Genomic DNA, 27,722 nt, shown 5'->3' with positions numbered 1-27,722 from the left:
TTCATTTTTTCCGTTTTTGTTCAAACATTGCTTTTTCTTTTTTATAATTATTTTTAACTTTATTTCCTTTCTTGTTCAATTTGTCAAACTCATTAATTTTATCTCATAATTTTTTTTCTTAGCAATTTATGCTATTAGGACAAGTGTTAGCTATGTAAGGAGCATCTATAGAGCTGCCTAAAATTTGTTCCCAACCATTTTTAAAAGTTTTGGAAATTGAGATAGTCATCCATTACCGTCACACACCACATGTTATTTTCATTGTTATAAATATTCATCATGAATAGCTAACTTGTGTTCAAATAATCTTGAAACAAAACAAAAACTTCTATAACGTTTTATCCTAAATAAATTAAAACTAACACATTCACCTGTTAAAATTAACGATTATAAACACGTTAAAAAAATCCAATGACTAATACTAAAATAAATATTTTATAGTTTTGATACATAAAAAGTTAACGTGAGTACACTCCAATGATCTTCTTAATACTAGTGGCTGGTGTAAAGTTGGATGAGCCACCGGAAACTATATCAATAAGTTGATATGTTTTCATTCTGAGGCCATTTATAAACATTTGCATTTATTCAGTTTGATCCATATTGTGAGTGGTCCAAGCTATCAACAACCTCTTGAACCTCATATATGCATCACCTAGCGACTCTACTTCTTTCTGCTTAAAATTCACAATATCATATCTTTTGCGAATATAAATAGAAGTAAGAAAGTATTCATTCAGATTTTTTTCTCAATCTCTTCCCAAGTAGTAATACTTCACAAATTCTTTCTCCCTTAGGAAACTGTCAATCTTCTTATTCCAAGCTCTTGGAGCTTGCTTCAGTCCATACAGGGCTTTATGCAGCCTGTACACTTTTCTCTCTTCGCCATGTTTCACAAACCCAACTGGTTGTGCAACATAGACTTATTCGTCTAAAGGTCCATTCAGGAATGCACATTTAACCCATCTAACACATGTGCCAATTGTTCATGGTCGTCAGACCAACAACCAACCTGATCGTTTCGATCCTGGCAATAGGTGCAAAAACCTCATCGAAGTCAATTCCTTCCTTCTGAAGAAATCCTTTCGCCACAAGCCTTGCCTTGTGTCGGGTCACTTCACCTTTGGGATTACACTTCACGTTGTATACCCACTTCACATCAATTGCCTTCTTGCCTTGAGGCAATTCGACAAGTGACCAAGTATTGTTGTCTTCGATGGACTTTAATTCTTCATTCATAGCTTTACCCACTTCGAATCCTTCAATGTCTCAGTTGCATTAACAGGTTCGACATCTGCATAAAAAGCGTAATGTACCAGCTCACCTTCATCATTGACTACATCATCTGATGTAATCACACATTCTTGCAACCTTGCAGGCATGTGTCTTGTGTTAGAACAAGATTTGTTCTGATCAATATTCTTAGTTTTGATGATAACAAGGATATGAATTTTGTGTGAGATAATGTGGTACTCTAATACATTGCAATTTCCCTTTCAGGAAATATATAAAGAGTATGCACAAATCAGCGCTCAGAAGCTTTGTCTCAGAAGGTTCAGCATGCAACATCAGAACATGGTCTGGCAAGACATCAGAAGATGGTCAAGGCAGAATCAGAACATGGGTTTATGGAAGCATCAGAAGAACTTGAGATCAGAAGCAGAAGCACTGAAGTTCTCATGGTATCACGCTCAGAAGCACTTCAAGGTCAGAAGACAAGAAGATGCTATGCACCAAGTTGTTTGACTCTTATGATATTCAAATATTATATTCACAAACATCAGATCAGAAGAAAGTACAGGTGGCAGGCTACGCTGACTGACAAAAGGAACGTTGGAAGCTATTAAAGGCAACATCAGTAGACACAGCGTGAACAAGGCTCGAGGTAGTTGACAAAAGCGTGAAACATTAAATGCAATGCTGTACGGAACACGCAAAGCATTAAATGCGCCCAACGGTCATCTTCTCAAACGCCTATAAATATGAAGTTCTGATGAGAAGCAAGGTTAACAACTCTGAACCAAATTCTGTGAATATTAACTTGCTGAAACGCTGTTCAATCAAAAGCTCAGAAACTTCATCTTCATCAAAGCTCACTACATTGCTGTTGTAATAAATTAGTGAGATTAAGCTTAAACGTTAAGAGAAATATCACTGTTGTGATTATAGCTTTTCAGAAGCATTTGTAATACTCTTAGAATTGATTACATTAATTTGTAAGTAACTAGAGTGATCAAGTGTTGATCAGGATACTCTAGGAAGTCTTAGCTTGTGTCTAAGCAGTTGTAATTAGAGTGATCACGTGGTGGTCAGGATACTCTAAGAAAGTCTTAGCTTGTGTCTAAGCATTTGTTCTTGGAGTGATCAGGTTGTGATCAGGATACTCTAGAAGACTTAGTCGCGGACTAAGTGGAAAACCATTGTAATCTGTTACGATTAGTGGATTAAATCCTCAGGTGAGGTAAATCACTCCGCGGGGGTGGACTGGAGTAGTTTAGTTAACAACGAACCAGGATAAAAATAACTGTGCAATTTATTTTTATCGTTCAAGTTTTTAAGACTACACTTATTCAAACCCCCCCTTTCTAAGTGTTTTTCTATCCTTCAATTGGCATCAGAGCGCCGGTTCTAAGGTGCAAGCACTTAACCGTGTGTAGAAAAGATTCAGGAAGAGAAAAACGCTTCAGTAAAAGATGGCTGGTGAATCTCAATCAAATCCAACTGCATCTACATCTGGCTCTGCTGAGCAATACAATGGTAACAATGGTTATACTAGACCACCAATATTCGATGGTGAAAACTTTGAATATTGGAAAGATAAACTGGAAAGTTACTTTCTTGGTCAGGAAAATTAAGACCAAACTATCGATTACACTTATGCATCAATTGACTGTTGCTTTTAAAAAAACTGATTTTCAAAAACCGAGGAAAATCAACAACCGATTGCACCAATGGATCAATTGATTGTAACCTTTAAGAAATTGAATTTTTTTTACTTTTAAAAGATGTGTCTTAAATGAAAACCATGCATGTACTACTACAAATAATATATTTTATGACAAAAATTTCACCTCAGTCAAAATAAAACCGAGGTCTAATGCCAAGGCGCGCCATATTTTTTTTTTTTAAAAATAAAAACAACATATTCCCTCGGTTTTTAATATAACTGGGGAGAAAGACAACTCAGGACACACTTTAAATCTCTACTATTGTAGTTTATATTTTTATTTATTTATAAGTGTAAAATAAATGACCTATCCCTTCGATTTTCGTAATAGTCAAGGGATAAAATAATCAGATTTTATTATAAGAGCACTCGTTAAACATATTTTACCCTAATCCATACTTATAGGTAGCCACCCCAAACTCATAAGCATCTTTCTTTGGGATAGATTGCAAGATAGAAACAATTTTTCAATGTTCTTCTATCCTTGAACAAAATATTTTGCTGCTCTTGCAATCTATCTCACATAATAGTGTTGATGTTATTGTTATTATTTTTGTATTTTTGGAATAACGCTCAGTTAAAGAAGGCTGGAAAAGTTTTCTATGATAGATTGTAAGTACAAAAAAACACTCTTGCTTCAGATTAAACAAGATGTTTTTTCAATCTTTGAAAAGATATATGCAACAAAAAACCTGAAATTGCAGCGACGATGATGAATTTGAATTTTTTTATAAATATTTTAAGTAATCAATGTAATGTTTAAAAAAAAGATTATTCACATCGGTTTTCTTCTAAAAATAAGGGGTGAACATATTTTACCTCGACTTCTGTCAAAACTAAGGGAATAATTTTGGTGTGGTTATTAAGGATATTGATCACCTTTCTTAAACAAATCTTTGTCGTCTGTTTCATGACTATCAATATTTAAGACACTATCATTGGTGATCTGCGTGAATCATAAAAAACATTCATTATAAAAGCATTCTGAATATCAAAAAGAGTTTTCAGAATACCATTGTGAAGAATCATGAAGCGCTTGAAACTTTCTACATTTACCACTTTATAGTTTGCCAAGAAAAGATTTCTACAATGGATTGCAAGAGCAGAATATTTGAGTTTAAGGTTTGTATTCATATATATTTATTTGAGCAGAAAAAAATCATTCATTTATCTAACACTTTTTTTGTTTTATTTCAGAAAAAATACATTCAAAAGCAATTGAATTGATGCCTACACCCAATATTTTCTCTTCCCCAAAATTCGTCGATTTGAAGATCAAAATCTAGATTTTCACGAAAATTAATTTTTTCTATGTAAACATTGTAATATTTCAGGATAAACAATGTAATTTGCAAAAAAAAATAATTTACTAATATTTAAACAATGTAACGAGTTTAAAAAAAATATATCTTACCCCTCTGTTTTATTAAAAAACTGAGAGGTATAATGCGCTAGTTTTGAAAATAATTAAAATGCAGATGCTAAGAATCAACCCATGTGCATATAACTTAAGCCCTTGATTTTATATCAACCGAGGAGTAAAGGGGAAGCTTTTCATGACGCCATAATTTACCTCGCTACGGTAGCCCAAGTCAAATGCATTATGCGTCTGAGGTGAACATGTTATTTGTAGTAGTGGCAAATGTTTAAGAAACATAGAATGATTTAGGTGAAAAAATTTAAGCACCTAAAGCTTATATACATATAAATTGCCTTATACCTTAATCTTCATGATTTAATCCTTTGATTTCAAAAGTTTATTCAGTCTTGATACTTGATTCCAATCTTTTTCTTCATCGATAAATTTTTATCTTCATCGACACTAAGCTAAGATAGATGAAGAACATCTTTTCACACATGTGAAAAATTACTAAATAAAGTGAATTATTACATGCCTTTTTATTATAAATTGCTTTGAAAAAAGTTAAACATTATTTTGCAATACAAATTATTAATATGTTCTTATTAATTATTATTTTTTATATTCTTTAAATCTATCTTTCTCTTAAAAAAAATTATAAAATCTTTCATACTTTTTTTTATCGTTTAAGGATATGTTTAGTTTAGGAAAAAAGTTGAAAAGAGAGAAAAATATGAGAACAAAATGTAAAAAAGATACAAAAAAAGAAGAGACACGGAGTAGACTTGTTGTATTATTTAGTATAAAAAAAAGAAATAGAAAAGAAATAAATGTTAATTTTATTACAAAGACTTAAATATCTTTTGTTGAATTAAATTAATTTATCATTTTTTTATTAAATGTTTATTTTTTCTAGTTTAATTAATTAACTTTTAAATGCTAGTCTATGCTAAATAAACTACTTGATTTTATTTTTAACTTTTAATGTTAATTTTATATTTCTTAATTAAATTTATTAATTTTATTATTAAAAACTTATTAGTTAATAGAATAGACTTAATAATCAATTTTAGATTGTTTGTACTTTGTAATTCTGAAATGAATAGTATTATTTCATAATCATTTTAAAAGAAACACGTACATATTCAGGAATACAATTATTATAAGGTCAAATTATAACAAAAAGAAAAACTAAGTAATAAACATACATTAATAAGTCATTTTAGAGAAGAACTTCTTGTCTTTCTAATTTCTTATTTACGTTGTCGATTTCTGGTTGGCTTAAATATTTGTTGCTACTTTTAATTGAGTTCACATGCCAATTAAATTTAATTCCATTTCTATTTATAGCATACTCTTTTGGAAAGAGATTTTTTATGGTTGGGATATTTTTAGTTAGCTTTTTTTAGTGTATGTAATACACATTAATTAGGTTTTGCCACAAAATGTGGGACTGGATTAGATCTAAATGTTTAATTTTATGACAACGACTTAAGTATCTTTTGTTGAATTAAATAAATTTATCATTCTCTATATGAAATGTTTATGTTTTCTAATTTAATTAATTAACTTTTAAATGATAGTCTATGCTAAATAATTTTATAGAAAAGAAACATTAAATTAAGTGTTAGATTCTGATGTCAAAGAAACATATCTCTTGTATAAATTAGACAACCATATCACTCTCTGCTCACTACTCTCTCATCTCATTCTCTGCTCAGTGCTCACTACTCTCTCATCTCATTTTCAATATCACCTCTTTGTTTATAATTTTCTCTTTCAGAGAACAAAATAAGATGTTCAACAAACTTCTAACGTTCTTATTCTTATTTGTGTTCATATCCAGTATAAGAGGGAATTCCGGTTATGAGAAATACAAAATACTAAGTATGAACAGTCAACCCTCGGTTGTTGATTTTAACCAATTTGCTGGTTTTATAACTGTGGACTATAAAAACGGAAGATCTCTGTTTTTTTATTTTGTTGAGGCTGAGGCTGATCCGGCTTCCAAGCCGGTGTTTCTCTGGATCAACAATGCAGGACCGGGCTGTTCTTCGTATGGAACTATCTTTGAGAAAGGGCCTTTTAGGCCAACAAGTGAAGGTGGGTTTGTGAAAAATCCACATAGTTGGAACCAAGGTAACTTACTAACCTCTATTTAACTTTTCTATTTTGTATATATTTTGTACTCATTTTGTATTTTCTACCTTTTTTATAGTTGCAAATATGCTATATTTGGATGCTCCTGCCGGTTTCGGTTTTTCCTACTCCAACAACACTGCCGATTATTCATTAGTACTCAATGATGATTTTGCTGGTAATTATCATCTCACTAATGCTTTTCAAACTTTAAGTTAACAGAGCTTAATTTTAGAAATAGTTTTGTAGTTTTGAATTCTGTTTTTGATATAACATATTAGTGAATTCTATTTACAGCAAGGGATAACCTTGTATTTCTTCATCATTGGTTTGATGAATTCTCTCACTACAAGTCAAATGATTTGTACATCGGTGGTGAGAAGAATGCAGGTAGAGTCTTATCTTTCTCTTAAAAAAATAGTATTCTCCTTTATTTCAAGGCTCAGTTGGTTTATGCCATGCATATTTGTTTGTGTATAGCCCGCCTTGCAGCTAATCTGGCAGAGCTTATTGTAAAAAACAACGAAAGCTTCAATCTCCAGGGCGTCGTGGTGAGTCAATACATATTTTTATAATTGTTAAAGCACTATATGTTTGATGAGAACAACAACTAATTTGTTGTTGATATTTTTGCAGGTGGGAAATTTTGGAAAATTTGTGTATTAATTTTATGGATTTGGAATTACTAAAGTACATCTATGTTTAAGGATTAATTTTTATTATTATTTCTGGATCTGTAATAGGTTGGAAAATTCCGATAAGTATTTCTGGATCTGTACTTGTTATTAAAATATGTTTAATTGCTTTAGGTTGGAAAATTCTGATAAGTATTTCTGGATGTTTAAACAGAAAGAAAACTTTCCTTTGCAGGAACTTCATAGCGTTTCGAATAACTTACCTGATTTTATTTTATTTATTCACTTGATCATGTACATTTTGGTTTCTTTTTTCTTTTATTTATTCCCTTGATCATGTACATCTTGGGTTCTTTTTGTGACAAGTCCAACATAAATGATTTAAAAATTTGGACTTTAAATAATCTGGCACATACAGGCCTTTAAGACCCTTGCAGGAATAATGTCGGGATTTCAGAAGCCGGACTTTTGGACCAGAACTTGTGGGTTTGGTCCTTGTACGATGACACCACTATTTTGATAGAAATGGAGGCTGCAGAGGAACCGAATGTGAGGATTGCAGAAGCCGGACTTTCGGACCAGAACTCGGGGGTTTGGTCATTGGGCGATAAATCCACTATTTTGACAGAAATGGAAACTGCAGAGTTCGCCAGTCTGCATTCCATCTTGCAGCATACTCAGTTCGTTTGGTGGCCTTCAACTGCAGGCTTTTCGGTTAAGTGGGCCTTCGAAAGGTTATCTAACGGGCTGGATCTGGTCTTAATCTTAAGTTTTGTAACGTTGGAATCTCTGAAGCTCATTTGGAAATCAAAGGCGCCGTCAAATATTCATGTTTTTGGATGGAGGCTGCTTAATTATAGACTTTCAAACAAGGGATGAATTGGAAAATAATAAACAATAGTAGAAAACTGGACTCATACAACAGCTTAGATGAATTACAAGCAAAGATTGATATTTTGATTCATGTTTCAAAGCAGCTGATGTATTAATTCTCAGTTACTTTGAAAAACTAGATGAGTGTTTTAGAATTGAAGATTTTTTCTTTGTAATGTTTACAGTATAATAATGAATTCATGTATGTCGCTTAAGCTTTCATCCCTATCATTCTCTGGCAATGATCTTCAAATTGACACAATCAGAAAAGTTAGTTCACTGAAAAAGAAAAAACTAATATTAATTACTAATATTTTAACAACTAATTATTAGCCACATAAACCAACAATAAATAGCAATTATACAATAAAGCAAAAGGTGTATGAATAAACTTGATCAAGAGAGGCTTGATGCTTAATATATGCGCATAAATGTATTAGAAAAACATACCAACATACAAAACATTAATAGCATAGACATTTCAATAATCACCTACGTTTCTCCAAATAATCTAATAAACACCAACACAAATCAAATTTATCCTTATAAATTTCAATAAATAAAGATTGTCACATTAAAGAACCCAAGACATCATCATTCTTGAATAATCTTCAATGAAATCAAACACAATTTTCAGATAAGTAATTTAAAATCCATAGATTTTCTTGAAGATAACTATTATCCGAAATAAAATCTCTCATATGAAATTGCAAGTCTTTTAGTTTTGAAGCTTTTGACAATTTGCGTGAATATGCTATTGATTATTCGCATATTTGTAATTTGTTTGTTATTTTATTATTCGCGTGTTTGTAACTCATTTGCATTTAAATAGTATTATGTTTCCTTAGGCTATTTAGCATTGTATCCAAAGTTTATTGATCATTAATCAATTAATTAGAATGTTGGTTCATAATGCAGTTTGTTTTTTTTAGCCTAGCAAGTTGGTTTTTATCATTTCATCCGGTGTTTTTTGAATTAGAAGTTAGAACACTTAAATCTAGGTGTTAAGTTGTTTGATTCGAATAACGTAATATGTATTGTTAGAACTTGTGTTAGGGGTATGCTACAAAACATGAACAAGAAGATGAAAACAGTACGATGAAAGTTGAAGAAAATAAATTTCAAAGCGTGTGTTTACACTAAACTTTAGGTTCAATTTGTCCCCCACTAATTTATCTAAATTGGATGCAAATGGGTTGACCAGCAAATCCTCTTCAGGATACTTTGAAAACCATAACATGAATCGCACATTCACATTAAGCATATCGATCAACATTATTTTACCGAATATTTGTACAATATCTTCTCATTTATAGAGAAAATTGTGTCACTTGGTGGAGAGAAGTACTCAAAAATTGTCACAACCACGATTCAAACTCACAACCTTTAAATACTTAAAACTCAAGTAACAACCATTACACCAACATGATTAATTTGATATTAAGAAATTCATAAAATCAATTTAATAATTTCTACTTAACAATTAAATATTTTGGAAATTCTCCAACAATCCCCCACCATTTTCAAAATATATCTAAATACATTATTAAGAAAATTTCATGGTTTCACATAAAGGTATCTTACAATTTGAACCATTACTTAGCAAGTCAAGTTTTCACTCAACCCCAAATAGATTGGTAGACAAGTTTTGAACTAATTATTCATTTGAACAAGCGTGCATAACTTACACATGAAATCTCGGTACCATTGATCGATTTATTAATATGACAAATTTAATAAGGCCTTGAGTCACATATCTCTTTCATGAGAATTTAAGAGTCAAGCCCTTGAACTCTATGAAGGCGCTCCACTTCACTCTCATATAGGTAGACTATATCAGAAATGCACCCATAATCATGCATTCCAGCAAACATATGTTATATGTCTATTAAGAGGAAAACCTCACCCAACCACATTTATTCTAATGGTCCAAGTACTTGTATCCCTTGGGATGTTATCTATCGTCAAGTACTTCAATCATTCTAATAGTTTACTTTCGTCATTGAACTCAAGACTTAATGTTAATCAAGTGTGAGTTGAGTTTCCACTCTTGATGATTAATTAGATATGAGCTCGGTCCATGTCCCTAATGATGTCTTCGATATTTTCAATTATATCCAAATACATCATATTTTTGTGAATCCTTTTGTCAAAGAATTGCAAGATTTTCTAAACTTTAATAACCTTTCAATATTTACTATTTCAAATAGTCATGTCTATGAATATTTTATGTACTCTTGATAGCATTTATCAACTATCATCAAACCATGACACTTTTGTCATATTAGTACTATTATCATATTCAAAATATATTGTATATTCTTGATAGTTTTGACAAACTGTCACCATGATACTTTTGTCATTCGTTTTGTCATATACATGAATTGTATGTCATTTTTCATTGGCTGGCCTTTTTATTTTGAAGTTTTACTTCCACTTAAATATATCCAAAATATATTTAATGTATAGCAATCGACAACCATGATTATACAAACTTGTCACCACTAACTTTTATTTTATGAAATGAGTTCAAACATGTAATTCATATACTCCATATAAATACAACACCATAGAATTCATTTCTATTCTTTTAAAATAAATTATTTTCTTGCATAATAACTTATACAGTTGAAAAATGTCATAGATATTTTTAACATTTCAGTTACATCATTATACGTTACCAATACAAGCACCGTATATTCATATTCATAATTTTTTCTTCACCAAATTATTTCATCTAGAAATAGTGCATTATTAACTAGAATAAATTACTTACACTAAAGAATAATCTTTAACATGCATTTTACATTCAAGTATACACCATATACTAAATATATTATTAATTATTCAAATTCACAAACTTGAATATTTTATAAATCATGCATACATAAATAATTATTATTTTTAACATATTTCACATAAATTTAGAACATCACATAGCATATATTTAATTAAAATAGTTATGTACCTTTCACCCAATTAGGAATAATCAAACATGTATGTTTATCTCTCTATCAAAGTTTCAACCATAAAGTAATCACAAAAATCATAAATCAAAATTCTATTACTTTAACTTTATTATAGTTGTGTACCTCTCAGGATTATCGAAAGTTATTATCATCTTCTTTGAAGTTGCATACTTTAATATTAATTGCAAATAAGGCATCAAATCAAAAAAAATCTAAAATCAAACCAAATTATTGTTAGAACTTGTATTGGGGGTCTACTACAAAACAAGAACAAGAAGAAGATGAAAAAGGTACGACTAAAGTTGCACAAAATAAATTCCAAAGCATGTGTTTAAACTAAACTATAGGTTTGATTTGCCCCCACTAATGTATCTAAATTGGATGCAATGGGTTACCTAGTGGATCCCCTTCAGGATACTTTGGAAACCTTAACATGAATCGCACATTCACATTAAGCATATCGATCAATGTTATTTTACCGAATAAAGTTTTCTCATTTATTCTCGTGCACTAGAAAAATAAAGAAATGACTTAGATATGATTTTTGGCTCTTGAAATATATTAATTTCGTATATGTTTTCAGTTTGTACAATATCTTAATTTATAGAGAAAATTGTGTCACTTGGTGGAGGGAAGTGTTGTTCGAATCACTAGTTATTAGTCACGTTTATTTACTTTGGCGTTCAGACTTTCTCACGAAACACTGCAACGGATGAGTCTGAGTGACTTTTTTCTCCATAGAACTCTGAAAGGACTCCTTAAGGTGTCACAATGGGCCATACTGAAATATTAGTGTGTTTCACTAAGTCTAAGTGAAAGGAGAACACTTAGAATCTGGTCTAGACACGTGTACAATCCGAAAAAGCTTCAGTGATTGGTGGCAGAAGATGTTGTGGTCACATGTGGCAACCAGAAGACAATGTGTTAACATGATTAATGACATTGCTCCCGTAAGACCGACAAGGATATATTTCGGAGGATAAGATAATGCACAGTCAGAAGGATGCGTGAGTGACAGTGAAATGAGCTATTATTGGTAATTGTGTTCCTTCAGATGAATTAGTCCTCAGCCAGAAAAGGCATTCAATGGTAGGCCTGGAAAGGAATGTTTGAATTTGGGTATTTCCCTAAAATACCGATCTGTGTTGACTAAGCCTAAGACCAAGACCATCGTTATCTCATATGTCTGCAGATGGATGTATATAAATGTAATCCCATCTTTCTCTGTGAATTAAAATTGTTGAGTACCTTCCAACTAATAAGTCTTTTGGTCGGGCATGAGTGAAGCACCTTGTGGGTATAGTTTTGAGAGGAACTTCGGTATTAGTCTTTGATAATTTTGGGAGTGGAAAATATTTTATCAGCACTGAAGTCTGATGTTAGTGTTGGTATCAAAATCATAAAGTTCTATTCAAATGATATTGTTTTTGTGACTTGTGATCTGAGTTATGAAAACAGTTGTGACCCGTGATCTGAGTTACGCGGAGTTGTAGGCTGCTCCTCTATGCCTAAAATAGGATAGCTCAGGTTGGGTAGTATCTACTGCTAAAGGCTTCTCTTGTATCTCTGAGAATCAGACTTTTCCCTTAGCAGTCAGTAGGGAGTGCTAGGTTAAGGGGGTATCTTCCAGCCTTCCTTTCATGTACTCTAAATGTAATCTTCATGAGGTTACTACTCGAAGGAGTATATACCACTATGTATTCAGGTTTCTTCCGTATCCTGAAGTTAGGGTTATGTGGTTACTTAGTCCGATATGACTAAATAGTAATGTCGAACAAGATGTTGCGACATATAAATCAGATCTGACTGTTCCTCCTAATGTTGGCTTTGCCGTATTATGGCTAAAAAGGGGGAGAGAACGTATGAAGACAGTAAAGATTAAAGAAGAAATTAGAGATAGTGAAGATTATTAATTCTCTGAATTTTGTAATTAGCATTTATGTTTGGCTAAATGTTGAAGCAGGTATAGTGGCAAGCAACAAAAGATTTGGAAATATTACTCTGGGATTTATCGTGTCCACAGAGATGGAGAGATGCCATTCAATAGTTTATATAGTTTCGAGTTTGGGTTGGAATGAACGAAAAATAAACAAAGATATGGACAAGAAAAAATAAACACATTCTTAGAAGAGAAATAACTTATCAGGTATGCAAATATACTCACTCGTCTCAAACTTAAACTTATCGACCAGTTATACTCAACCTATGATACTCGTCCGTGTTATCACGTATCTCTCACATAAGTGTCCATCTCTAGAGCACCTACGAGATCAACTCACAACTAAGGTTATCTCTAACACAAAGTCACGAGAACATCCATATTCTCGTGTCGGCGATCTCTCGCGCGTCGCTTAAACACGAAAGCATTAAGTACAGATACAAACAGTGAATGTTAGCTCTAAATCAATCTCTAGAGTTCAGAAACTAACAGATAATCGTCCTAGATAAAGATTCAAGCAGTTTATCTCTAAAACAACCTAAATTCCCAACACATAGCAAAAATCCAGGATAACAATCAACACAGATTTGTTAAGCAAGTTTTATATAACACCATGGACGATAATTATACACAAGATTCGAGTAAATAATCTGGCACAGGCCTTTAAGACCCTTGCAGGAACCGAAGGTGAGAATTTCAAAAGCCAGACTTTCGGACCAGAACTCATGGGTTTGGTCCTTGGGCGATAACACCACTATTTTGACAGAAATGGAGGCTGCAGTGTGCGCCAGTCTGCATTCCATCTTGCAGCATACATTACCTAATCCATTGTTACAGGATCAGTTTGTTTGATGGCCTTCAACTGCAGGTTTTTCGGTTAAATCAGCCTCCGAAAGGTTATCTAACGGGCTGGATCAAGTCTTAATCTTAAGTGTTGGAACGTTAGAAGTACTAAAGCTCATTTGGAAATCAAAGGAGCGGTCAAATAATCATGTTTTTGGATGTAGGCTGCGTCATTATATACTTCAAACAAGGGACGAATTGGAAAATAATTAACATTGGAATAAATAGTAGTAGAAAAAAAAAATAGTAGTAGAAAATTGGACTCATACAACAGCTTAGATAAATTACAAGCAAAGATTGATATTTTGATTCTTGTTTCAAAGCAGCTTTTTCGCTCTGCTTGATGTATTAATTCTCTCGGTTACTTTGAAAAACTAGATGAGTGTTTTAGAATTGAAGATTTTTCTTTGTAATGTTTACAGTCTAATAATGAATTCATGTATGTCGCTTAAGCTTTCATCCCTACCATTCTCTGGCAATGATCTTCAAATTGACACAATCAGAAAAGTTAGTAATTTCCACAAGCACTACACAGGCAGTGAATACATTTTAAAGTGACTTGGATAGACAATCAATAGACTTTGATTTCCTTGTAGAGTGTAACCAACTTCTCATATTAAATTATGAAATATATAAAATATAGTAAATAAAATTGATTAATAGAGTGTAAAAATTAATTATTATATTTCATATTTTAATGTGAGAATTTGATTATGTTATGTAATTTATTGTTTAATGAAATAATAAATTTGATTAATAAGTTATAAGTAAAATATGTAGTTATTAATATACTACAAGATATACTCTCTCCAACAACATATTTTAGCGATGTGATATATGTAGTTATTAATCACGTGGATCATTATTGCCAGTTGCGACGTGAAATCTACTTCGCAAACTATTTTTAAATTTTAAATAAGTTTATAGCCATAAAGTAATCAGGAATCAGACATTGGGGTATGTGGAAAAAGTTTCGATGTGAGATTCACGTAGCTATGTTAAGTTTGTAAATTAAAAAAAGAAAAAGCTATAACATTCATGTGGGGGGAAGATTCAAATTTTAAAAAATTTAGTTGTGATGTTAGAAATATGTCGCAACATTTAGAGGAAAAATTTAATGTTCCACTGAAGTGACATGGTGGCAACATTGCAGGCAGAGACATTAATTAAGGTTGTCGTTGTCATGTTGCGACGTGAGTCTCACGTGACAAAGTTGTAACGTGTTTCTCACATATTCTTATATCAAAGGTAAATTACATCAGTATTTTTTTATAATTTTATTTTATATTGATACTATATTATGTTTTTAATGTTAGATTTTTTTTTTTGTAGATTTTGAAGAGAGAAGAAGGTGGAGTAGATTAAAGAAGAGGTAAGTTTTTTTTTCTAAAGATTTTTATTAAATGTTTGTTTATAATGTAATATATTTTTAATAGATTTATTAGGTTATTTTATAAATTAATTATTACAAAATAAAATTATAAATTTAATATTTAATATTTATTTATAAAAAAATAAAATAAAAAACAGAATATAATAAATAAAATAAAAACGAAAATTACGTATATTTTTTAATAATATTTTTAAAACTATTGGAAAAAAAACTAATATATTAAAACTAATATTAAAATTATTATATATTAATATTATGAAAACTGTTAAAATAGATTATTTCTATGTAAACTTATATATACTATTAAATTGTTTCTGTTCAAATAGATTGTTTCTAATTGGGTTCGTAATTGTATAGATATACTATTAAAATAGATTATTCTATATAAATTTATTAAAAGGAATTTTTTGTTAAATATTTTACAATATATAAAATAAATTATTATAAATACTAATATAACTTTAAAAACTGAATATATTATATATAACTTTAAAAAATATATTATTATAACTTTAAAAAACTTAATATACTCAAAACGAATATAATAGTTATATATATTATAAATTTTTCATTTTTAATTTTTATTATATACATTTATTATAAGTAATATTATACTATTTTTTTTGAAAACAGAATATATATATATATATATATATATATATATATATATATATATATATATATATATATATATATATATATATATATATATATATATGTATTTATATATTTAAAAGTGAATTTATATATATATATATATATATATATATATATATATATATATATATATGAAATATTTATTATAAAATTTTTATTTTTATTTCTTATTTTGTACGTGTGTATATATATATATATATATATATATATATATATATATATATATATATATATATATATATATATATATATATATATATATATATTTATTGTATGTATATATTTAAAATATATATATATATATATATATATATTTATTGTATGTATATATTTAAAATATATATATATATATATATATATATATATATATATATATATATATATATATTGTATGTATATATTTAAAATGTATGTATATATATGTAATAAAAAGAGAATATTCTGAATTTTAATATATGTAATAAAAACATAATATGTATGAATGTATATAAGTTACACTATTAAAAACAGAATTAAAAATGTTACTAAACAAAATTTTTTATTTTTTTTAAAATAGAATTATAAACAAAATGTTATTAAAAATAAAATATATTATGTATATCTTTAATACAGAAAATTCAATTTTTTTAAATAAAATATATATTAAATGAGAATATATATTATATATGTATATTTAAAATAAAATGCAATACAATATAATAGAATAGAATTATATTTTATATTTCTTAAAGGAATAATAAGTTTGTTAAGAATAAAATAAAATATAATAGAATAGAAATATATATTGTATTTTTGAAACATAATATTTTAAAAAAAAAGTTATTATATGTTTATTATATTTTGTTTTAGAAAAAATATAGTAGAATTTTTTTTAGAAAATGTTTCTTATAATGTGAAGTATTATTTTGTTTTAAAAAAAAGGACATAGTAGTATTTTGTTTAAAAAAAGGATATAGTTATTATATGTTTATCATATACTGTGGAGTAGTATTTTGTTTAAAAAATATTTATTATATGTTTATTATATATATATATATATATATATATATATATATATATATATATATATATATATATATATATATATTCAAAAAAATTATAAAATTTATTTATAGTTATATAGTTAAATGATTAATTATAGTTACTGAAAAGACAATAATTGGATATATGTGCAGTTTGGAATATTATTGGTATTATCATAGTTGGATGTACGATGGATTGGAACTAGAAACACGTGCACTCAAACCCAATTTTATAGTAGGAGTTAATGGGTTTATCACGTGGGCGTTTGCTAAATGTGAATGTAGACCTATAATTAGTGACCTAGTGGAAGTGTCAGGCATTTGCATAGAAGGGGTTTCATGGAAAATTATTGGGTTTGGACGTTTAATGGTGAAAGATTGCCGAGTAACGTACCTGAGACTAAGGAATTGAATAGACCACCTCTGATGACCGAGTTGGTTGCAAGGACTCGGACAAAGAAAACAGAAGGTTTTGTTGACGATCGTGCACAAAAAGCTATGTTAAGTTATTTAATTTACGGTGTTCATATTTTTTTAATTTAGTGGCAACTTTTGTTTCGTAATTTTCATGTGGCACGTGAGATGCTGTGGCGTGAAAATCATGTGGCAACTAAATTTGCGGCGAGAAAATCACTTGGCTATTTTTCATATATTATTTAAGTCAATTTAATTTAATTTAAATTATATTTAACTATTTTTTTTGTACGTGTAGGATGATTATCAGGCATTGCTTGTACAATTTCTGAATATTAATCCTCAATATACTCCAAGACCGGGAGAGTTGTTTCATCAAGATGTGGATTTATATCTTTAGAGTGAAGTCATTGGCGGCAAGGGGCCTAACAAGTGTTTGTTTGTTGGTGGAAATTTGGCCGGCACCTTGAGACCATATGATAGAACTCTATATCAAAGAGTTATTGACGAGGAAGGAGGTTCACATCCCGTAACTTTGACACCGGAACAACGAGAAACCGTAAGAGAATTAACGATAAAAGAGTCGAGACGCGTTGCGGCGGAACGTGAAGCGGCTTTGAAGGTCCAAATGGAGGCAATGCAGAGTGAGCACCAGCGACAAATGGAGGTCATGGCGAAGAGACAACTTGATATGGAGGCCCTAATGCGACAATTTACGCAATCGTTTGGTGGAAACCAAAATGTGGGTGGTTATGCGCCGACTGATCAGAAGAACGGAAATGATGATAAGTTTCCCGACCCGGACTAATTGATGATTTAATATAATTTTTATTTTGTTGTTTCTTTTGATTTTGAACTTGTGTAAAATATTAATTTATAATTATATTTACTAATATTTAGTTTATAATTGTAGTTTATTAATTTTAATATTTTAGTATATTTAGTTTATTAATTTAATTTATATATTTTAACATATTTAGTTAATTAATTTAATTCATCAATTTTAGTATATTTGGCTTATTAATTTAATTTATATATTAATTTGGTATATTTAGTTTCATAAATTAATATATTTTGTATATTTAGTTTGATAAATTAATATATATATATATATATATATATATATATATATATTAATTTGGTTTTAAATTTAAAAAAAAAACTATTAGTGACGTGATTTACATGTCACTAATCAGTGACATGGAAATCACGTCGCAATCTGTAAATATCAAACATAATACATGATATATTTTTTTTGGTTAATGAAATAATAAAATTAGTTAATAAGAAACTTTATATTTGTGTTATAAAAATGTGTTTTTATAAATAATATTAATTTATTTTAAAAAAATATTGTTTATCGTATAAATACAGTAAATAGTATTTAGTACACACAATGGTGTAAGAAAAACTTTACTCTAATTATTTTTACAGGATTTTGAAACTCAGAATTATTTGCCCAGGATTTTGAAACTCAGAAGATTTTATAAATTGTAATTTTCAAATCTTAGAAGTTAGAAGACTTTTATGATATTAGTCATAAAGCTAAGTCTATCACATCAACATAAAACTTCCAATTAATCAAAGACAATGTGAAACAAGAATTTAGTGTACGCAATTATTAGAACTTCAATATGAAGTAAGGATAGTTCACTGAAAAAGAAAAAACTCATTAATATAACTAATATTTTAACAACGGATTATTAGCCATATAAACCAACAATAAATAGAAATTATACAATAAAGCAAAAGGTGTATGAATAGAAGTGAAAGGAAAGAGGGAAAAAAAAACGTTATCGGAAAGATCATCGTCGCGGGAATGAAGGATATAGGGAACATGGAATGATGGAAGATAGTGTGAAGATTTCGCCGGAATGAAGGATATAGGGAACATAGAATGATTAGGATAGTGTGAAGATTTCAAAGTGATGTTTGTGTTTAGTTTACTTGTATGTGGAGTCTTTTATGTTAATAAAATATGATCCATGCGAGCCACACTTGAGGTATAGTAACAATTATCTCAAATAAATTATATGCAGCAATGAACTGTACTCGTGTTTTGTTCACTAGTACAAAAATGTTAATTTACACCCGTTTTTTATTAAATTTACACCCATTATTTTTAATAAAAATCGGGTGTATATCCACAGGGTGAGAAATGTCTAACGCATTTACACCCTATTTTAAAACGGGTGTAAATACGTTCGTAATTACTCCCTATTTTAAGAATATCGGGTGTAAATATGTTCTACGTTACACCCTATTTTAACAAAAATCGGGTGTAATTTGGCGTAATTACGTTTTTAATTACACCCTATTTTAACAAAAATTGGGTGTAATTACGTTTTTAATTACACCCTGTTTTAATAAAAATCGGGTGCAATTGGACGTAATTACGTTTTTAATTACACCCTGTTTTAATAAAAATCGGGTGTAATTGGGTATAATTACATTTTTAATTACAACCTGTTTTAATAAAAATCGGGTGTAATTGGGCATAATTACGTTTTTAATTACACCCTGTTTTAGTAAAAATCGGGTGTAATTGAACGTAATTACGTTTTAATTACACCCTATTTTAATAAAAATCGGGTGTAATTACGTTTTAATTACACTCTGTTTTAATTAAAATCGGGTGTAGATATGTTTTTAATTACACCCTATTTTAATAAAAATCGGGTGTAAATATGTCATTTATGAATGAACAATTATATTATATTTGAATCTATTTACACCCTATTTCATATACACCATTTAGTTATATTTCATTTTCACTCATAATATTGCAAATACTATAAAATCATATTTTAACTAACTCAAAATATTTTTAATATTAACCAAAAAGTATACAATATCATGTGCATTCATAATATTTCAAGTACTATAAAATCATACACATAAAAATTATATTTTAACCAACTCATAACACTTTCTTCATATATAATTTTACGCCATGCTTGACGGTTAGCTTTGGTGTTCTCTAGTCCAATTGAATCCAACCGCTTTCCACATGTAGCATTGGATTCATCCATGGCCAAAATACCACGCCCTGGAGAAGCAATTGCTTTCCACAATTTGTTCCGGAGGAAGACCTTCTACATTCGTGTACACCGACTTCATCTTCTCAAGCAAAATCTACAAAATTATTCATTATATAGCAATTCAGAGCCAAACAACAAACCTCTAATTTCTTAAAAACTACGAGGTTAAAAAATGTTTTACCGTTTTGTCAGCCTTGTCAATCCCTAAAATGAGTACATGAAGCTCTAACTTGTTGAACATGTACTGCCAAAGTCCATAAAATAATGAAAGCATCCTTTGTTGAGAATGTTATCTTCCCATTGAGTTATTCAGTATCGATAGTACAGTTTTCAGTATATGAATCAATCAATATCAGACTCAAGCTCAAATTTTTACAAGAATAAAATTATTTTTCATTTTCTTTCTTCTCTAGATTCAATAAAGAGTCTTGCAAGGGAAACTACACAACAAAGTGCATTATTCAGAATAGAACTTCCATTAATTTAAGGAATAAAAAAATACTCATCTTCATATAAAACATATGTTCAGTACCATGATATTTAATGACCTATAAGTTGCCCATTGACAAATACACGCAGTATATCACGAACACTGTCTATAGTAAGTTTTGGATGAGCAGAATTTTCCTTCCAAAACAAGATATCACCAGCTGAAACATATATTCTGCATTTTGTACACAAATTAATGGAATCAGAAAACAATTGAATTATTATTTGATCAAATTCTTAAAGGAAAAAAATCGATTGCCATTTTATGGAATTCAGAAATGGTTTCTTCCAGGAAACCCCTTGGGCAGATAAACAAAGATGGCAAGAAAGCTTCTAAGACCAACTTGTTAAAAGTCTAATCCATGTTACCCTCGTCTTAATAAAAAGGTTGAATTTAAGCAGGAAGCATATATTCACACATAAGTCAGTAACAGTAAAACAAACTGTACGATATGCTTTGTAATGAAAATGATACACATAGAAGAGTATTCAGGAGTGCATAATTACCTGGTTGAATACCAAAGATAGTCAGATTGGTCTTTTGTTACATTTAAGTGCTCCCATATATCTTCTGCAGTGAAACTGCTCTTACTCCATATATTTATTGGCTCTTTCGTAGTCATCCATGACTTTGAGATGTTGGAGATGCCATTGGGGTGTGCCAATTGTTGGGCTGGCAAAAAAATAGATGCAGATGGAAGCAAATCAGACCCTACAAATTTGACTGAAGTTTGTGCTCCAACCTTGCATATTTCAAGAAGAAAGTTTTAGACAGTCACAATATAAAATTGCTGGCGATCCCACATTGACTAGTGATATGATATGGCCAATTATTGGTTATAAGGATGCAGAAACCTTCACCACATGGGCTAAATTTTGGGTATGAATTAGTTATTCCTTGCATAACTAACCTTAGCAGTATTGAAAGCCACATTCCTGCAATTTGGCAAATATGCTCACAGACCATGGTGGTATAATGTATGTTTGACCGTGAAAGGTCACAGCTGCTGCTTTATGTTCATCAATGTTGGCAAGGAAAGCTGAGCATTTGCTAGAGATTTGGGACAGAGACAAGTTTAATCCTTCAGTGTGGACATCTGCTTGGTATACATGTGCCTGAAATTGATATACAAGTTTTTCAGCAAAAAGAAAACGTCACCCATTTATCTAGTAGGATTAGCTTCTTAGTTCTTATTTAGAGTATTTTACACTATTTTATTATCTCTTAAGATTAGTTTCCATATTTCTTTGTAAACATCATGATTCGTATTCCTATTTAGTTAGGGTTTGAAATATTGTATTAGTATGAATGTGGATTAGTACTTAGTCTTGTCTCAAATTATAATCATCAACCATATTAAGTTATATTCATAATTCAAAGTCATCATTTTCTCTCTTCCCTCTATCTAAAACCTTTTTAACCCCAACATGGTATCAGGGCTACTATCTCCTATGACATTTCCCACCACTATTCCCTTTTTATTAAAAAATAACTATTCAGACATGGCTCAAACCTCCTGCTTTGGACCAAGTTTTATATATGTTGGTGAGTCAGCAGCCACTAAAGCGGGCTCACAGAGCTTTAAAGCAGCATGTAGATCTTTCAAGTGACCCCATTTTGGCTCATTCAGCAAACCTAATAAAAAAGCAAGGTTAATCAGTTGATTGTCATGAACCATGTCAACACTAAGCAGTTATATAACTCCCCAAATTAGCTATCATTTCAACTACAAAAAGTAAAGTCCTTTGCTATTCTTTTACGTACCATACTCATCGATTGGAGCATCATAATCATAACTTGTAATTTGCAAGGGTCCCCCAGCAGTGCGGCCAAAATTTGTTCCACCATGATACTATAAAACATAAAAAGACTGTCAAGATGCAGGCCACAGATAACTCATATATCGATAAAAACTAAATTATAAAATGGACATAGATAAACCCCGTATAACATATATATGTTTAAATCTCAAGTGAAACATGGTGTTCAAACATGTCACCACACTGTGCATTATCTCTACATAGTATTCATCCAATGAGTCATCTATTTTTTTTACTTATCCAAGTCTTTTTTTTGTTCAAGTCTTTTTTTGTTAAAATCTAACATACAATATCTATTAATATATCAATTATGAAGGAACCTTTGCTATTCAAAAAGTCACACATATTATATACATATCACCTACTTAGGTGGCCATCAGAAAGAGAGTAGAAAATTAATAGAGAAAGTCCAGAGAGTGTGATTTATCCACAATCTGGTAAAAGGTCACTCCAACCAGTAAGACTTACCTGAGTAGAGAAGCACAGGTGCAATGCAGTAAGGTAAACAAGAGTCTATAGACAGTTTTTATTTTTAGTGCCTATCCTAGATACCCCAATAGGACTATAAATATCCTTCAAATATGAAAAAAAAATTCCATATAAAACCCAAACTCCATACTCTCTTCTAACCTGCAACAAAATTATAGGTCCTCCTTGCCAAGAAAACAACTTTTCCTCTCTCATAAGATCCACCACTTTTGAAACAAAGCGCTTCATCTCCTCCTAGATTTTGAAAAAACAAAGTCGATCAAAACCATGTTATGGCAATTCTTTCCAGGTTCAATAAAAAGAAGAACATCCTCTGAAAATAAAAGTAATAAATCCGTTAATTTTTATAATTCAATGCATACACAATGGAAAGATCCTTCTTCCCTGCAACCCTATAATCAGACTAAACTTCTTGAGTGCTGACTGGTAATCTTAGATGCACTTGGATCCTTCTTCTCTAATAACTTATTGACTGTTCAGGCCAGTTCAAGAAAAGTACATAACAGAAGAATACATAAATTCAATAAAAATATAGCTAAATAGCTTCAATAAATTCAATCATGATTCCTGCACTGAACAAAAGGCGAGAAAACATTGGCAACTTCACATTTTACTTCAGAAAATATGCTACACAACCAAATGACATAGAAATAAATCCCTATAGAAAGTAGAGAAACAAAGAAGATGAAAAGCACATCAAGCTCAGTCTCCAAAGTTCTCTTTTTCTTCATATTACTCACAATAGTGATTTCTTTGCCAAGAATATAGTTAAAATTTTATTTTATTTAGAAAGTAGTATTGATTAGTTATATGAATCTTGCTGTATCCTTTATTTTTGGCCACTTAAATGGCAAGTGATTCTTAACACTTGATGGAATCTCTTCCTTGTCGACAAAATATATATCAATATAATGAATTTATAGTCATAGTTTCATACTAGGATTTCTAGTTTTCTGAATGATACTAATTCAATCTGTGTGCACTAATAAAGATATATATTGGACACACATACTAGGATTTTTTACCGTTCATCTACTTGAAGGAAACAAAAAACCAGTGTTGACAAATTGCTGTTATAGTGTTGTAATGATAGGTGATGAAGTATAATAGGTTATCCAATAGCTATATAGCCTTTTCTGAGATTTACGATTGGCTGCACTAAAAAATACACCTGGTTGGCAGCATCCAAAAAGTGATACAAGTTTTGTATGCTCCCATATCAATAGCAGTTGTGTATTCAGTTGCTCCAAATATAAGTTCCGGAGCTCTATAATATCTTGAGAATATGTACGAAATGTTGGGTTGACCAGGTAACTTAAATGCAACAATATCATAAACTCATATACATACTATCATCATATTCAATAGTAACATAAACTCTTCAAATTCAAAGAGTGAAGAAACTCACCAATATCTTTGCACTCCCAAAATCACATATCTTCGACTGATGTGTCTGTTGATTGACCTATCATTTACATCACATGTCAGTTCAAATTTCAAAATGCTCTCATAGTGTTGGAATATTCATTACAAGAGTTCATACATAAAGAGTAAAAAGTGGAAATGAAATTTAAAAACAATGATCTAGCTGAAATACTGAAACTAACAAAACCAAACTTACCAGTAGGTTATGTGGTTTGATGTCTCGATGACAAACGCCAAATTACATATATTAAAAAACTGTCAAATAAGATTAGTACAAAACAATGGCAGCTAAAAAAGTTGTAAACTAAAGGTCAGTTTTAGCGTACCTTAGACAAAAACCAGAACAAACAGAAGCCGAAACCTATAGAAATTCAATGACAAAACTGGAAAGAAGAAAAGTGAAATGAGAACTTTTGGAAATTGAAATCAAAAGTTGAGCTTCAAGAATGCAGCAGGGAAGCTTCAAGAAACAAACATGGAAATCGAAGGATTCATCATTTATGAATCTTTCAGCTCTGCCTTGCAAATAAATTCCAAAAGGCACTAGTGGCTCAAAACAAGGTGTGAAAACTATAACACTTTTGCTCAAAATTCAAATGGTGCTTTTGAAAAGCTTAGAAGCATTAGCATATAGCATTACAAGTGAACCAATCAAGTAATATTCATTAAGCAATGATAAATCTAGATAACGGCGTGAGTAAATAAAAATAATTATGAAGATTAAGATTACTAAATTCACAGCAATGAAGAGTTAGACTAAAATAATTGGCATTTAAAAGTGAGTGGATTGCATCATATTTTTAATCAAATAATAAATAAGAAATGACAAGTAAAAGATCCTTGTCACACTCTACTTGGACGTTGTGCATTATCCACGTGAAAGAAAATGAAATAGCAACAGCCACAAGCTTTACCACGCGAAAGCTGCTATGGCCCAGGTTGAACCCATATTGGATGCTACTAATAATTATGGCTCTTGTTTGCTCAAATATTTTCTCGTTTAAATTCCTTGAAATTGTCCCTATATTTTTATTAGGGTACTAGAAGTCTTGAACAATGATTTATTTGGAGGGACAAAGAATAACAAATCAGAATAATCCTTCTCTGTCACCTAGCCAACACTCTAGGCATCTGAATCTCGAAATACATAAGAGAGCTGCTTGACATTATTGGAGCTTCTCTACTATAGGTTTGCTGACTAGCCAGTGACTATTTAGAGATTTTGGGCAGGTTCAACAATATTGGGCTATGACTAGGCCCTAACAACACTCCATTCCTCCAAAGGAACTTTTCCATAAAGGAACATGAATTGTTTGAGGATCATAGTAACCTGTCTGATTGGTAAATTGAACTATTTGACCAATGTATAATCCAAGTCCTCTCCATTCTAGGTAACTGACTTTGATCTAGCACCTGCTCTAGTAGATATTATTCAGTTTCAACCTACAATTCCAGTTCTAATGGGAAAATACCCTACCTGTTCCCTTCCCTTTCCCACCTTTAAATAACAAATCATAATTCGCCAACCACAACCTGTTACAACATTGAATATCAACACAACAACAATTCCGCAGTAGATATCAAACAAAAAAGAGAAATAATTCAGTTCAGGCATTTCACCCAACACTTGGTGTGCATGTTACGAATTCGTTATTAATCCATAATTGAACAACAATCACACAGCAGCAATCGAAAAAGAGAGACGAAGAAGATTGAAAGTGAAATTCACTGGAAAAAAATGCACGTACCGAATTCCATCATGAATCCGCGTCGGCATCATCTTCATGTATCTTTGGTTTCTCTTAACTTCATTCTCATTTGCTTGTTCCATTAATCAATTTGCTTGTTCCATTAATCACCATGCTCTGCCACGAGAATGAAAACCACGTTAGATAAGCACTTTTAAGAGGAGCAAGAATCGCTTTTCCGTTTTCACGTTTGTTGAAGCTACGCTTTGTAGGTAACTTATTATTCTTTGTTTCTTTTGCATAATGAATGTTAAGTGACATATTAAATGAAATATAATAAAACATATGATAAGTGATAATTATATTTAATATATACTATAACAAAACATGTTATACAATAAGGTTTCAGTGAAATAGATTAATATTTTAAGTTATAAAATTAAATATTTTTTTAGTCCATTTAAATTTACACCCGTTTTAAATTTAACGGGAGTAATTGAGATCTAATTATAATAATATTTTTCGTTTACACCCGTTTTTAAAAAATAGGGTGTAAATTGTCGCATGCTAATATTTAAAATAATATTTTATTTACAAAATTGCCACCGCGTTTCTTATTTACACCCGTTTTTAATATATTGGGTGTAAATGTTAAAATTATATTGTGCTTTTTGCACTAGTGGTTGTATGTAGAAACCTAGTAACTTATTGGAGTGTCATAGTTTAATCTTGGTTTTCAGTTTATGACTAATAGGTCTTGTGGACATGCATTATCATCTAATAGCTTCTCTAATGCATATATTCCTAGCACCCTTAGACCAAAAATGTCAATTTGTCTTTTCTTCTCTAATGTATATATACCTAGCACCCTGTATCTTTTTCTTGTTTTGAAGAATAGCTTCTGGAGTGTCATCTATGTTAGATTGCATTACCTTTTTGTTACATCTTGTGTGTGTAATTTGTTGTCTGAGAGAAAAGACAAAGAAATAGAATTGATCAATCTTTTTTTTAATGATTCATGGTTAATCAAGCTCATGATAACCATCAAGATTATAGATATGAAGAAGAGACTTTCAGTGTGACTATTTTTCACCATGAAAATTTTGATGAAACCCTTAGACCAAAAATGTCAATTTGTCTTTTCTTCTCTATATTCCTAGCACCGTGTATCTTTCCTTTGTTTTAAAGAATAGCTTCTTGAGTGTAATCCATGTCAAATTGCATTTCCTTTTTGTTACATATTGTGTGTCTAATTTGTTGTTTGAGAGAAAAGACAAAAGAAATAGAATTGATCAATCTTTTATTGGTTCATGGTTAATCAAGCTCATGATAACCATCAAGATTCTAGATATGAAGATTCCATATCCATTTTATCTAGAAACTTGAGATAACATGTGTGTTCTTTATTTTTTATTTTTTTTAATAAGCAATGGAATTAAAGGGAGCAAAAGGGATGCTCCACCCCTATACAAAAGGATTACAAGGCAAAACACAAAAGAGGTTGAACATTCCAACCATAGAAATTACATAACGGCGCCTTCTTATAAAAAGCACATATGAGTTAATATGTGTGTTCTT

The 27,722-nt window shown here is 30.4% G+C and overlaps 1 protein-coding gene and 1 long non-coding RNA gene across 6 annotated transcripts; one reads left to right on the top strand and one right to left on the bottom strand.

Annotated features, from left to right (window-relative positions):
• The first annotated feature begins 5,953 nt into the window (after positions 1-5,953).
• On the top strand, positions 5,954-7,273 carry LOC131599167 (serine carboxypeptidase-like 45). Of its 2 annotated transcripts, none has more exons than XM_058871613.1 (5): positions 5,954-6,410; positions 6,526-6,624; positions 6,744-6,836; positions 6,927-6,997; positions 7,083-7,273. In XM_058871613.1, exons 1-5 carry the CDS (start codon positions 6,104-6,106, stop codon positions 7,110-7,112), a joined length of 600 nt encoding a protein of 199 aa, XP_058727596.1. In that variant the 5' UTR covers positions 5,954-6,103; the 3' UTR covers positions 7,113-7,273. The 2 variants fall into 2 exon arrangements, with proteins under 2 accessions (XP_058727596.1, XP_058727595.1); XM_058871612.1 differs by having other exon boundaries at positions 5,956-6,446.
• Positions 7,274-19,924: 12,651 nt separating this feature from the next.
• On the bottom strand, positions 19,925-26,544 carry LOC131594801 (uncharacterized). Of its 4 annotated transcripts, none has more exons than XR_009281538.1 (12): positions 26,205-26,525; positions 24,783-24,839; positions 24,653-24,711; positions 24,440-24,496; positions 23,173-23,265; positions 22,487-22,574; positions 22,236-22,357; positions 21,633-21,837; positions 21,229-21,464; positions 20,765-20,896; positions 20,414-20,672; positions 19,929-20,326 (listed from the first exon to the last, which is right to left on the bottom strand). It is a non-coding gene; the product is annotated as an uncharacterized LOC131594801 (long non-coding RNA). The 4 variants fall into 4 exon arrangements; XR_009281539.1 differs by having other exon boundaries at positions 19,931-20,326; positions 20,414-20,476; positions 26,205-26,521; XR_009281540.1 differs by having other exon boundaries at positions 19,925-20,326; positions 20,414-20,896; positions 21,229-21,394; positions 26,205-26,544.
• Positions 26,545-27,722: the final 1,178 nt, after the last annotated feature.

The sequence above is a fragment of the Vicia villosa genome, linkage group LG4 (genome assembly GCF_029867415.1).
Source record: "Vicia villosa cultivar HV-30 ecotype Madison, WI linkage group LG4, Vvil1.0, whole genome shotgun sequence".
Taxonomy (NCBI): domain Eukaryota; kingdom Viridiplantae; phylum Streptophyta; class Magnoliopsida; order Fabales; family Fabaceae; genus Vicia; species Vicia villosa.
This window is presented reverse-complemented; position numbering and strand designations above follow the sequence as displayed.

Coding starts and splice junctions, on each gene's coding strand:
- LOC131599167 (XM_058871612.1), top strand. CDS start 6,104: ATGTTCAACAAACTTCTAACGTTCTTATTCTTATTTGTGTTCATATCC. Junction 6,447..6,525: donor TCCACATAGTTGGAACCAAG/GTAACTTACTAA, acceptor CCTTTTTTATAG/TTGCAAATATGCTATATTTG. Junction 6,998..7,082: donor TCAATCTCCAGGGCGTCGTG/GTGAGTCAATAC, acceptor ATATTTTTGCAG/GTGGGAAATTTTGGAAAATT.